This window comes from Quercus lobata, chromosome 5 (genome assembly GCF_001633185.2).
Source record: "Quercus lobata isolate SW786 chromosome 5, ValleyOak3.0 Primary Assembly, whole genome shotgun sequence".
NCBI lineage: Eukaryota > Viridiplantae > Streptophyta > Magnoliopsida > Fagales > Fagaceae > Quercus > Quercus lobata.
Window position 1 is genome coordinate 21,354,000 of NC_044908.1, and position 15,570 is coordinate 21,369,569.

Consider the following 15,570-nt stretch of genomic DNA (forward strand, 5'->3'; position numbering starts at 1 on the left):
AAGTTATAAGGCCAGGTTCATGTATGAATTCCAATTGCGGGTACATATCATCAACCCGATTCTACCTAGGTTACTGTGGGGATTCCTAGACACATCTTTGAGAAAATGTCCCAACCTTTCCCACTTTATATTTTGATCTTAAATAATGCTACAGTCACAAATTATTTAATAAAATCTTTACAAACTGTTTTTTGTGATTAGTTCTTATTAGTTTTCTTTTGGACTCGCAATTAATATCATTTTTTCCACTTACCTAATTAATAAAAAAATGTTGTAAAATAATTTGTAACTTTAACATTTTCCTTTAAGTCGTTACTTGTGTGAGTCATTAAATGACAATATTACCTCATTTGATACATTTTCTTCATACAAGGACAACAAATGAGTAGTTTCTGCATTTATCAAAAAAAAAAAAAATGTAGAATCTGCATGTTCTTTAAATTTTTATGATACATTTATATAAATTTCAACAAGATTCTTTAACTTTAATAAGATTTTTACGGATTTTAATAAGATTCTTTAAATTTTAGAACGTTTTGTAAAGTTTAAGGATGAAAATCGAACTTTTAGCAAAGTTTAGAGAGCAAAATATATAATATTTTACCCAATACTATATTATATATAATGATGATATTAACAATGTAAATTATTTGATTTTAAATTAATAATTTGATATTATATAATATTATGTTATGTAGACTTTGGTATATAAATTTTGTAATATATAAAACTTTAGTGGTACATCAAAATAAGTTGGTACTGAAATGTTATGTTCCAATGTAAAAAATCGGAACAGGTCCAAAACAATATACAAAACATTTGAGATAGAATGGATAAGTAAGGAATAGTATGATATTTGAATGCAATCCACTTTCTCTCTGTATTGTCTCACTTGGGTTTTATTTGTTTAGACTTTTTAATGCTTCGTATGAACTATGAAGTTTTTGAATCCAATACAAGTTTTCTTTAATTGAATCTTCTTGTTGAAATTTCAAAACATTTATTTAAAATTTCATCTCATCCATTTATGCAAAATTTTAAACCATAGCTTTTTAATATGTTTTATGTTATGTTTTTCCTAATGGAAAATCCATATGTAGGTTACGGAAGTCTAATAGAGCTTACTTTAGATGGGTAAAGTACCAAATTTTGAACTATAGGTAGCCAATGTAAAAATATAAGTTATATAACTGAACCTCATGTGGGTTATCTGTAATTACTCCCTCACTAATATTTTAAAAATCTTTGCATATATATATATATATATATTGTAGGTGCTCAAGAATTTTTTGCTTTTGGCTTGATTGCCTTGCCTTGCCTTGGCATGAATTCTTGTTGTCCCACATTGGAAAGATCTCTTTCCTCATTCTAGCTTATAAGGGATGAGCCAATTAGAAAGAGTACCACTAGTTTGGTTCTTCAACCATTGGTTCATGCCTTATATGGCATGAAGAGGAAAGAGATCTTTCCAATGTGGGACAAAGGAATTCAAGCCAAAGGCAAAGAATTCTTAAGCACCTACATATATATATATATATATACACACACTCACCCACTCTTATGTATACCTGGGAAAATAGGTTGAGATTTGCTAACTTGACTTAAACGCAAATTTTTTGACCCGAAACAAAAATGAATTGACTTGTTACTTGACCTATTTTTTTGCGCATTAACCCAACCTAACCATGCTAACCCATTACCTAACCCTTTTCTAATGGTTGATTTACTTGTTTTTTGTGGGCTTTACAGTGTACAACTCAAACTCAATTAACAAATATAATGTCGGTGATTATTATTTAAAAAATAAATAAATCAAATTTTTTACATTTTTTTGGATAACGCCATATTTTATATATAGTTAGCACTTCAAATAAAATGGTCTCAAGAAAAACAATTGAGACATTTATCTAGTTGTATGCAAATAAATTGAAAGATAAATGATTAAGGTATTCTTTTTGCTTAAATAACGCGATAAGTAAACATTTTTAAATATCAAATGACAAAGTACATGCTAAAATAAATTAGTTGCAATAGATTTAAAAACATATGTGGGTTCTAGTTAGCTTAACTAGTAAAATCTCTGATGGTTGAATAAAAGATATGGGGTTTAATCCTTGCCTACTCCAAAAATCGATTGGTGCCTTAATCTGATGATAAAGAGTACAATCATCAAAAGCAGACCCTTTAGATTGATGTAGGCCTATTTTTTAACATTCCCTAGCCAAAATATACGACTTTTGAAAATAATTTTCAAAATAAAAGATGATATTTCTTGAAGTGTATATTACTTAACAATGACATGATATTTATATATAAAAAAAAAATCATATATAAATATATCAAATTGATGTATATACCCAAATTGAAACATAGTGTCAACCAAAATACATTTATTAGATTATTTTTCAAGATATTAGATTAAGAAATTATTTTTCAAGATTGCAAATTTTTTATATATTTTTATTCTTTGTCAAATTAGCCATCTAATTGTGCATTTGTAATCTTATTTTTATATTTTGAAATGTTAATATTGTGAAACTTATATTTTTGTTGATAAGAGCAGTGAGTTCAAAATAATACATTTCATAATAACTAATTTAGAGCATGACTTACCAAATAACAAATTCATGTTTTTCTTTATTTAGTATTTAAAATATCATGCAAAAAAAAATACGACCCGACCCAACCCGCCCTACAACCCAGTTGACCAAAACCCCCTATAATTACCTATTTTTATCCTAGCCCTATAATTACCTATTTTTATTCTAGCACATTTTTCTATCCAAAACCATTTGACCCGACCCAACCCGCCCGTTTGGCCAGGCTTACTCACCTATGTCTTATCCCATCCAAAGACAGTCTCAAGTCCAGACGTGTTCACTCCCCGAGACTCCATTCCAGTGAACTCAACTCATGGCTTCTTCCACTCTTCACCAAAGCCTTGCCTTCCTCCTCAAACCCGTTAACCCAATTTACACCACCAGACCCAGACCCACAACCACTACCACCTACGTTGCCATACGCTGCGGTCCGCGCTCCAACCGCGGGCCCCTCATGAAAGGCCGCATCCTAAGCATCGAAGCCATCAACGCCATCCAAACCCTCAAGCGAGCTCACAAGTCCTCCTCCTCCACCACACCCGATTACTCCCCACTCCTCTCCCGCCTCATCAAATCCGACCTCCTCGCTACCCTACGCGAGCTCCTACGCCAAGACCACTGCGCCCTCGCTCTCCACGCCTTCTCCGCCGTCCGATCTGAATACCACAACCCGGACTTGTCCCTCTACGCCGACGTGGCCGCCGCTCTCGCCAGGAACAGGATGGTGGAAGATCTCGACCGTCTGATCTGTGACTTGGAGACAGATTGTGGCCGGGGTGGGATCCAGTGTGACGACAAGGGGCTCATCAGGTTGATCAAGGCGGTGATTGGTGCTGATAGGAGGGAATCGACGGTCAGGATTTACGAGATGATGAAGAGGAGTGGGTGGGGGTCCACTTTTGAGGCGGATGAGTATGTGGTTAAGGTTTTGAGTAAAGGGTTGAGGAGGCTTGGGGAAGAGAGTTTGGCTGTTGAGGTTAAGGGGCTCTCTAGGAGCAATTTGGAGAAATTGAGAGTGTAGAGAATATTTCATGTACAATTTTGCTTCCAATTTGTAATAATATTAGGAACTAATTATATTAATCTTTTTTTAATTACTTTAATAAAAGAAAAGAAATTATATATATAAACTTGTGTGAGTTTCAATTATCTCGATTGGTTAAGTTTTTTATTGTTGAATGATTTGAAGTTTAATTCTCGTTTTCTAAACACTAATTGATGTCTTGGTTTGATCATAAAAGGTATAATTATCATAAGTGGATAACTTGGAGTTTTAATTCTCGTTTATATCAAAAATCAATTGATGTCTTGGTTTGATGTTAAAAAAACACAGTTACCAGAAGCGAGAAGCGAACACTAACCTTGTTTTTTGTTTTTAATTTTTTTTTAAAAATTTATTTTCAATGGTTCTATCATAAGTTGTAGGCTAATTGTAGTCAACTAGAAACGCATATACCCTTGTTTGAGACAAAATTGATTGTCATATATGGGTTTTTCTATTACCACTAATTGAAGCATCATGCTTTTGGTCATAAACATAACTGATCAAACAAAAGTCGTGTACTAGAAATTTGTTAATAAAAGGCTAATTATAAATCAATTATCAAAACCAAAGTTTGTTATATAGATAGATAGATACATAGTGATCTTCCATCACATGCAAGATCAATAGTAAATGAGGGCAAACTAAATATTTTGAAAGCATTGATCAATAAAAGAAATTTTGAAAAACCCATTTTTGATAAATGAATCTCTCACAAATGTTACCCAAAAAAAAAAAAACCATAAGCCTAATTGAAAACTTATTCGAAGAACTATTGAAATGAATTGGATAAGGGTGGAGAAATTTTATATAATTCAGATTTGATTTTGCATGAGTTATTATGAAAAATCATACTTGTACTATCCAATTATCTATATCATATCCCATCTTATAATCTTAATAAGATAAGTGCAAATTATACCTATAATGGCACATGAAAATGTTGAAAATTTTCCTTTTAATGAAACTTTCGAGTATGTGTGTATGTATATATATAGTTAAGCATTAAATAACTATTTAAATAGAAAAGCTGCTAATGAAAAGTTGATATAAACAAAAACAAAAAAAAAAATTACATACTATGTATTAATATACTATTAATAATTTTTTTAAATTTAATGATAAAATATTTTTAAAATAATATATAGACGACTTAGTTAATATATAAAAAATATTTTTAAATTAATATATAGATGACTTAGTTAATATATATTAAAATGTCTAAAATTTTGCTAAATGATATAAACACCACCATTGAAATCCCCAAAAAAATCATTCAGATGGGTTGCATACAAATGAAGAAATCCATTTGGATTAAATAATGTTTTTTTTAATTTTTTTTTATATATTAGTAATTTCTTTTAGTTCTTAATTAAAAAAGCTTTAACAGTACCCAAAAAATGTCAATGCACTTAGACATGGAATCTAATTAATAAGAAATTAAAATGAAGAGGTTTTTGTATAACGATGATTAGAGATAGAAATTAATGATAATCTATATCTATATATATAACAATAGGTGAAACTGAAAGAAAGTCAAATGAAAATTCTAAATTAGATTTTCAATTTTGTGCCACATGTCTCATATAAGTTTTTGAATTTTTGTGCTAAGTGAGTTATTGTATCAATTAAGTTTTTTAAATTATGATACTAAACGCAAAAACCAAAGAGATTACAATAAGAACTTAGATTGGGTACAATGCATCCCATTAGGTTGGCAACACATGACTATTTTTTGGGGATGAAATGTACTGAGTTTAATATTCAGTAAAAAAAAGTGAACACAAGGAATTTCCAAAAAAATAGCAAAGCCAGAGAAGAGAAGAGAAGAGCATTTGCATTGCATTTTTTAAGCAATGAATCTAGATTAGATTCATCAATAGTTTATTCTTCTATCGCAATATTAAAATAACACTCTCTCTATAATTCGAAACTCCAAATTGGTCACAATCACAATCACAAACAACATAGTAAAGAGACAGAGAAATGGCAGACACTCTGAGTGCTTTGAGGTCTATAATGGCTTCTCACTCTCCACCTCTTGATGCTTTGGTTGTTTCGTCCGAAGATTATCATTAGGTTCCTCTTTCCCTCTTTCTTTTTCAATTTTTCACAAGCAAACACTTTGCATATTCTAATTTGGAAATTTTGAATTTGATGGAATAGAAATTTATTTATTTATTTATATAAAAATCATGATTCCGATCCATTTAGTAGTTTAGAATTTGAATCTTTCATTGTTTATGTTATTTCTTTTAAGCGAAATGCTAACGAGTGCCCTTAGGGCACTAGTTAAGAATCCAATTAAAGAAAATTTTTATAGAAAAAGAAAAAAAATTAATGTTTTGATAGTTTTTTTCATTTCCTATAAAAGTAATGTCAAAACTTTCCTAAAATGGATTGTTAACGAGTGCCCTTAGACCCTTTGTTATATTGTTGTTTCATTAATTATAAAATTATTAATTGTTGTTTAGCCTAACATAATTTAATTTGTTTGTCTTTTATATTGTATTGGTTAATTAAATTATTAATTATTGTTTATTAGTTGTTTTCCCTAATTAATTATTTGTTAATTAATATCCCAAACAAACAAAATTAATTAGTTCAACTAATTACTATCGTTTTTTGATACTTGGAATATCACACTATTACTTAACAAAAAAAAAAAAAAAAAAAAAGAGAAGTCAATAAATTGTGTAGCACAAAAATATATAGGTCGTACAGCTTAAGTCCAAGTCTAAAAAAGAGTGATTTATTACATATTTTATGACCATTAGTTGAACTAATCAACTAGCACACAGCACACAACCATATTTATTAATTATTAGTTGCACACTTGCACCAACACTAGCACACAGCACACTTGCACTACCCCGGCCTCATGCCCCCATCCACCGCCCAATTCAACAGACAAGCTCCAATGCCCTATGGCCCCCAATCACAAGACTAGAGCCAATCAGATAAATCTAATTTATTATATCTCACCAAAAGACACCAACACCAACACTAAAAGACAATTAATAATCTCACCAACACCAACACCAACACCTCACACCAACAACAGCACCAACACCAGATAATGCCAAAAACAGGGCAAATATTAATAAAGTTGTAAATAAAGCTACGCAAAAGGCTAAAAGCAATATACAAAGTGACAGAGTGATTATCTAATAGAGAATCAGATAAAATGAGAGAGAGATAAGAGTCTCATACAATCGTACTCTCTCATTTCATAATTTCATTTCAGTTTTCACTTTCATAGTTTCATTCTTCAGATAAAGAGAGAGAGAGAGAGACTAAAACACAAAGAGACTAAGATAGAGATGAAATACCTTGAGGTTGAGGGAGCAAGGATGCCTGAGGCTGAGTGGCAGTGCCGTCGGTACTCGGGTAGCACGTTGAGGCAAGGAAGATCGATCCAATCTCCGATCCAATGTGTTCTGCCATTCTAGAGCTCGAGTTTGAGGCCCAATCTGGCGATCTCCTTCTCCGATCCGGCTATCCGTTGGTTCTGGCGTTCTGGAACTCAGTATATTGGGTTAATGGGTTAGGTTTTTTCTTTAGACTTTAGGTTAGGTTTCTTTCTTTCTTTCAAGCGTAGTCCATTGGTTTCTGAATTCAATATATTGGGTTTTGGTTTTGTTTTTGTTTTTTTTTTTTTTTTTTTTTTTTTTTTTTTTTTTTTGAGAATCCATGGGTTTGCTAATATAATTTGTTGGGTTTGCTTTACCTTTCTTTTTTCTTTAGATTGGGTCTACTTTACCAATTGATGTTGGGCTTTTTTTTCCTGGTGGGCTTGCTCTGTTACAAATTTTTTTTTTTTTGGCTTGAAAGTAGAACAAATAAATTTTTTTATTTTATTTGAGGGTGTTCCTAATTTTTTTTTAAAGGGTAAACAAATAAAAAATTTTAATTATTATATATATATAATTTTTTTTTTTTCCAGTTTAGGGTGTTCTTGGGAACACCCTAGGCTCAACGTGGCACTACCACTGGAAGCTTTGGATGTGCAAGCTTTGTTGTGGTGCTTTATTTGCATGGAATTTGTGTTGGAGGAGTGGTGCAGACACAAGGTACAAGCCTCTAATTATACACACGTATAGGAGGAAAAGAAAAAAGAAGACAGTCCAACTTGTGGCCTTATGGATAGAACCTGCTAGTAATTGGGCTTAAAGATTAAGCAAGCCCGAGCATTTAGCCTCCGTTTAGATTGAAATGAAAAATGAAAAATATTTTACTATTTAGCTTATTTTTGTTATTATTCATAGGCCCCACTGCACTTTTTGATACTATTTGTATATCCCACTATACTATTTTAACTAACTTTTACCTTTATCTACAATATTTTCAGCAAAAAATTTTCAGTTTCAGAAAAATAAGTGATTCCCAAATAGACCCTTAATAATTAGGGTTTTTTTTTTTATACATCTTATTGTTTGCTATTTAAGCACTTTTTCTTATTATTGTAAGACAGCTTTTAAGAATTATAAAAATGTGTGTTTCTTTTACATTGGTGTCGACTCCAGTATTGCTTGGTGTTGAATCCTAGGGTTTATTCTTCGTTCTATTGTTGTTTAATTGTTCCATTGAAATAGTGTGGTTGTCCTACGTTAACTTTGGTATCAGAGTAGACTTCCGATCCATGCAACACAAATGTAGACAACCACTTGAAGAAGCAAAACCATCAAAGAGAAAGCCAACCAAATATGACATTACCTTTCAAGTTTTTACCCCATGAGATCTTGAACAAGCCCAAACCAATCCCTACAGTCCGTATATACCCTCTTTGGCCACATGAGTTTTTCATTCCCAAACCACCAAAGAAGCTAGCGACCCCTTCCAAGCCAGTGACCATCATTCGTGCTCACCTTTGATCACAAAACCCACAAACTACAAACCATAAAAAAAAAAAAATAAAAAAAAGGTGACCCATGCAAGACCCATTAACCCACCAACCGCTGAGACCCATCGTCAACCTCAACCCATCGCTGCTGAGATTGACAAACCACTACCGTTGCCGAGACCCGAGACAAGCAGCCACTAGTCTTCCATGTTTCGCGTCGCCACTGTCTATGCTTCCTTTGCACCACCACCGTCTATGCCTCCTTTATGCTGCCACCATGCATCAGTCCCCTACGCTGGCCGAAGACTCTCGTCAGTCCCCTTTAAGTTTATCATGTTTGAATCTTGTATTTTGCTAATTTTCATTTAAAAAAAATCAAAAGGAAGGAAAAGAAAGAAAGTGTTGTTGCTGTGATAGCCCATTGCACGTATTGGGCCCTTAAGTTGCTTATCCACAGGTCCACTTTGTCCAAATAGACCCACTCACTTGAGGAGCCAAGCTTGTGACTATCTAGTGCAGTAAGTTGGCCACTGACAATGGTACAATTCTTACTCTCTTTTTGGTGGATTCAATTTTGTCTCATTAAAAAAATATTATCTTTATATTTTTTATGTGCATATCCCACCATACTCCATTGGCCTACCCATTTTGTGCTCAAGTTAGTTGTTTTATTATTTGTTCTTTCTTTCAGTACCCATTCTAAAATTCAAAAAAAAAAAAAACATAAACCAATTTCTTTGAAGTACTGATTCTCAGTATTAATTGTGGAGCTTATTGGAATTTGAATTTTATTTAGGCTATCTCTCAATATTGTGAACACTGTCACTAGTTGACTACAATTTATTCCTTTGATTCATTTCTAGTCTCTACATGCACTCTTGCTTGACCTTGATTTTACATTGAGAATTGGTTACTCAAATTTTTGGGAATCTCAACGGCATTTCATAAATATGGTGGTGCATGCATCTACGTAGTGGTCGCATCATGTCAAACCTTGAACATCAATCCACTTCTGAGCCTAAGTCTTCCTTAGAGCAAACCATGGAAAGCCTAGCAAAAACCGTCCATGCTTTAATGGAGAGGGTAGAGCAAGTTGAAGCATCTCAAAAAAAGACTATTAACCATGAAGGAGATAACATGCTTAGACAAAATCATCATGGTTACTTTAATAGGGCTCCAAACTTTGAATATGATCACTATAATCACAATGGCCCCAAGGATTATGATGATAGGATGTCTAAGGAAAAAATAGAAGCACCCACCTTTAATGGTTGCCTAAACCCATAGGTTTTCCCTGATTGGTTACGTTAAATGGAGAATTTCTTTGACTATTACCATTAGGCCGAGGATAAAAAAGTGAGGTATGCCAGGATGAAGTTAATTGGAAGAGCTGACCTTTTCTGCGAGGACCTTGAGGATACCCTTAGGCGATGACGTCAACCCCCCATTATTGATTGGGTTGAGATGAAGGATGCACTCTCGAGGAATTATCTTCCTCCAACTTATAGGAGCTCCCTCCTTAAGGAATGGGATTGCCTAAAGCAAGGCACTACTCCTATGGCTAAATATATAGAGAAATTTAAGGAATTTAAGAGGTGAATTTGAATAGTTGAGGAAGAGGTTGTCACGCTCAATAGGTTCAAGAAAGGTTTAAATGCTAACCTACTAGGCGAGATTATCACTCGAGGAGCCACTACCTTAGACCAAGCATATGACCTTGTTAGGAATTGTGAATTAGCATCCAAATTTATCTTTTGGCAACATTCTGAGCTCTGGGTATCTCTACCAACCCTCAACCTTTTGGTAGCAAATCTAGACTTGCCTTGCCCCCTCTTAAGGTTAGCCCTAATAGCACCCCAATAGGAAAAGATGACAAGGGAAAAGGTGTGGTCAATGAGCCTTCAAGATTAGGCTTTCGCATCCAATCTTTCAAATGCAATAGGATTGGACATATTGCGGCTAAATGTCCCTCTAGAACTCTTGTCATTCAAGAGGATGATGAAAAGGTTGAAGATGTTGAGGAGCTTGTGTATTACCCAAATGTTGAAGCAGAATGGGAAGATGATCCTAGCTACCTCGTGTGCATTAAATCCATCTCTCCTCAAGTTGATGATTTCAAGGACATCTTTGGTGTCCCTAGAGTGAATGTGGTAAGGTGTGCATTGGCAGAATAGAGAGACACTGATGATTGGCGAAGGAGTGCCATCTTCCAAACTTACACGAAGTGTGGAGACAAAACTTGCAAGGTTATTATAGTAGTAAGAGTTGTATTAATGCAGTGTCCTCTAATGTTGTTTCCCACCTAAGCTTGAAATTAATCCCACACCCTAACCCATATAAAGTGTCTTGGGTAGATACCTCCTTCATAGCCATAAAAGAAAGATGTGTTGTCCCACTTCAATTCCTCACGTACAAGGCTGAAATACGGTGTGACGTGATTCCCATGGATGTAGGGCATATTATCTTAGGCAGACCTTGGCTTTATGATTTGGATGTCACCCTTCATGGTCGATACAATTCTTGTTTATTCGTGTTTGAAGGTAAGAAAATTGTGCTTAATCCTTTGAAACCCAAGCCAATCGACATGAGCAAGAAGAAAGAAGTACCAAAGGCGAAAGGTTTGCACATCATAAGTTCAAAGGCATTTGAAAGGGTAGCGTTCCAAGAATCAAATGTGTTTGCCTTGGTTGCTAGGGAACTTCATGGGGAGCCCTGTGAGGAGCAACCTGAAGAAGTGAAGTCAGTGCTCTAGGAATTTAAAGATGTGTTCCTTGAGGAACTCCCCGACCATTTGCCACCCATGCGTGACATACAACACGCCATAGATTTTGTGCCTAGAGCGACCTTATCAAACTTGCCTCACTATAGGATGAACCCTACAGAGCATGCCGAGTTACAAAGGCAAATAGAAGAACTACTTAAAAAGGGATTTGTTCGTGAAAATATGAGTCCTTGTGCAGTCCTTGCGTTTCGAAGGTATTTTGGTCATTTTGAAGTGTTAGGGGTATTTTTGGCCATTGTTTTAGGTTTTTGGGTTATTTTGATCATATTTTATGATTTAGGGTTATTCAGTCATTTTTTAGGTTCTAAAGGTATTTTGATCATTTTTTAGTTCTAAGGTATTCCAATAATTGTTGAGGGTTTCGGGCGTATTTTGGTCATTTTCAAGTTTAATGAGGTATTTTGGTCATTTTATAGGTTTCAAGGGTATTTCAAAATTTTTAAGGCTTTAAGGTCATTTTGGTAATTTTTTTAGATTTAAAGTGCATTACAGTCATTTTTTAGGTTCTAAGGGCATTATTGTCACTTTTTAAGTTACAAGGTCATTTCAGTTATTTTTTAGGTTTCATGGTCATTTAGGTCATTTTTTTTAGTATCTAAGGTTATTTCAATTATTTTTTAGGTTTAAAGGGTATTTCAGTCATTTTTTAGATTTTAGGATTATTTGGTCAATTTTTAGGTTTTAAGGATATCCTAATAATTTTTGAGAGTTTCGGGGTTATTTTGGTAATTTTGAATTGTTAGAATGCATTTTAGTAATTTTAGTATATTTAAGGTATTTCTGAATTTTAGAGACTTAGGTGTATTTTTGTTATATATATTCGTCAATTATTAGGTAATTCGGTGGGGTTGGGTTGGGTTGGCTATGCCTATATATAATGTTGGTACGACTTAATGTGACAATGGAATTGTCAAATGTGAGTAAAAAAAAATAAAGAGAACCATTGAATGTGACAAAAATACGGTCATATGTGATATTGGTACTGCCTAAGGTGACGATGAAACTATCAAATATGAGAAAAAAAATTAGGGTACCATCGAATGTGACAAAGGTACGGTAAGAAGTGGTGTTGGTATTGCATAGTGTGATAATGAAATTGTCAAATATGAGAAAAAAAAATAGAGTACCACTAAATGTGACAAAAGTACAGACAGATGTAATGTTGGTATTGCCTAATGTGATAATGGAACCATCAAATGTGAGAAAAAAAAATACGGGAACCACCAAATATGACAAAAGAATAGTCACATGTAATGTTGGAACTGCACAATGTAGAACCGTCAAATGTGAGCAAAAAATAAGGAAACCATCGAATGTGACAAAAGAACTGTCGCATGTGATGTTCGAACTGTATAATGTGAGGATGGAACTGTTTAATGTGAGAAAAAAAGAAAAGAAAAAAAAGAAAAGAAAAAGAAAATCACCGAATGTGACAAAAGAACTGTTACATGTGATGTTGGAACTGCACAATGTGAGGATGAAACCGTCAAATACGAGAAAAAAGTAAGGAAATCACCAAATGTAACAAAAGAACTGTCATATGTGAAGTTAACATTACACAATATGAGAATGAAACCATCAAATATGAGAACAAGGTAACCTAATAGAGCAGGTTACCTATTAGTAGGTATCGTACCCCTTTTTTAGGGGGTAGAATTACCCTATTAGATATATTATATTGTAGTTTTAAGACTAGTTATTACCACTTGCAGTGTAAGGGAAAGTACAACAAAATATGATTTTTCCCCTCTTTTATTTTTTTCTCTAAATATGAAATTTAATTATTATTGTAGTTATTAATTATTTTTTATTTTAATATTACAATATTCTACTGGAGGATTTAAATATAGAATATCATTTAAACTCAATTAAAAAAACATATATTAAAATTATGATGGGTAAAATTATGACGATTTAAAAGTATATTATGTAAATTAAAAATCATTCATCTTCAATTTTATAGATTTTATTTTCTAATTACATTGTTCATTCTCAAATGGTCAAATGTGCATAGTAAATAGCAATATATATATATATATATATATATATATAGATATTATTAAATAATATATACATGCATCATCACCCTTAAGAGTATTAAATACAAAATATTTGTAATGTACCAATACCATTAATTAGGATTAAATATATTGACACTTGTTATATGTGGTATGTTATGGACAAATTGCTATTTGCCACACGTTATAGGATTAAATAGAAAGAAGATTGTGTCACAACAACCAGTTGTGGGATCTAACTTTTATAATATATTATAGATTATAGATAAATAAATATATATATATATATATATCGATAGATAGATAGATAGATAGATAGATAGGTTGTAAACTTAATTTATTTGTATTTTTGATAGTTTGATAATTATAATTACGGAGAAGTGATTTAAACTTTAGATATTTCGATTGGAAACATCAAGAAATACCCACTAATCGAGCTACTTGGCACCATAGGCTATAAACTTAATTTAGCTACTTAAAGCCCTATATCACTTGCTTGACACAAAATTGATTATTAGGTTTGTACACTTTTCTATTACCAAAGGCTAAATGCTTTAATGTCAAGAGTTGTTGTTTCCCCACTTCCTAAGTAAGTAAATAGGGGTGGAATTTGGATTTTGACATATCATTAAATGTTTATATATATATATATATATATATATATATCATAACCTTATGTGGCTCTAAAAAATCAATTGGTGTTTTGGTTTTATGAAAAGAGTTATGATTAAGAGCGGACATTACAGATTGAAATTCTTTCCAAAAAAAAAAAAAAAAGAACTTGTGTGCCTGTACCAAATACTTTTTATTTTTATTATTTTTAGAAGCATATATATCGTGGACTTGGTATCAATAGAATGTCAACTGTTTTAATGATATTCTGTTAGAAATATATTTTGAAAATTGCTCAAATTAATTAATAAAAGTATAAGTCAAATATAATGATATCAATGCTATAAAATAAGAATGCAAGAAAATAGAAACTTATCGATAGCCGAGGCACATAATTGAATCCGTTGTCTTTAAGAAGCGATTTCGTTCCCACTGTTAAGACCTTTGGTACAAATGGTTCAGGCGGTCGCTTTCTAGGATACAACGGCAACCCTATTAGTGTGTACTCACAAATAGAGTTTTGAACTCATCACATATTAGATAGAGGGAAAAATATTTTAGAGATATATTTTATACATCTTTTGATACTGATCTTATACATAAAATTCTCATGTACCATACTTAAATTTTTGCAACAAAAATCACGATCAACTCTCTATGAAAAAATCCTTGACTACAACGGTAATATGCAGAGGATTTCGTAGTCTCAAGCTCTGAAATATAGGACTAATCATGAGTGAGAGAGGTGAAAAGAGAAAGACAAGATTTGAGGAAAATTTCCTTCAATAGATGCCGCAAGTTACTTTGAAATTTCTGCAAAGGGGAAAGAGGCTAGATAGATTTGTTAAGGGAAGGAGGAAAGAAACAAGGGATTTGTTTCAGCTAGGTCCACATGATGGCTGACTTTGTTTTGTCATGGGCTTGGGCTTAGTCAAGCAAACAATTGGGCTTTAAAGGTTACAAAAATTTTTAAACATATCCAACATAATCAACGGGGAGTTTTAATCATATATTTCTTCTAACAATCAATTTAAGTGATTTACATGATTTTTTTAAATAGTAACAACATGATTTGAATTTATGATGTCTGTTGTATAAATTAAATTAAAAAAAAAAAACTAGTGGCAATCCATAAATAATTGCTGGGATGCCAAATTATGGTATTGATAAACTTGATAAGATAAATTCAAAACACGCATGCACATTTGTAGGCACACACATGCACAAATATTACTTATTAAAAAAAGACTTTATCGTCTTGCTAAACTCTAATGAGTATTTACAAATTGTTAACATTTTTGGGGGTACCATATGGCTTCGCTATTGACACCAATTAGTTTTTGATTTAATGTGTTCAACCTCATGTTCTTTATTTAGTCACCAATTTATAATTATTTTAATAGTTACTATAAGATTTGAAATTATGGTGTCTTTTCATAATGATTGTTCTTATTATCAAGTTAAGACTTAAAACACCAATTGAGTTGTGCTGTAAAAGAAATTCAAATTCACGTTCCTTTTTTCATGATAAGAGACTTTACTAATTGAACACTCTTCACAAAACTTTTTTTCTTTAATAGTTATGATAAGATTAATTATGTTATTTGTTCATGACGAAAACTCTTACTATCAAACCAAGATACTAATTGATTTTAAGTTAATTGACAATTTTA

General features: G+C 32.5%; 1 protein-coding gene across 1 annotated transcript; it reads left to right on the forward strand.

Moving 5' to 3' along the window:
* Positions 1-2,812: 2,812 nt before the first annotated feature.
* LOC115989752 (protein THYLAKOID ASSEMBLY 8, chloroplastic-like) lies at positions 2,813-3,683 on the forward strand. Its single transcript, XM_031113597.1, has one exon. The coding sequence runs from the start codon at positions 2,914-2,916 to the stop codon at positions 3,619-3,621; it is 708 nt and encodes a 235-aa protein (XP_030969457.1). The 5' UTR covers positions 2,813-2,913; the 3' UTR covers positions 3,622-3,683.
* The last annotated feature ends 11,887 nt before the right edge of the window (positions 3,684-15,570 follow it).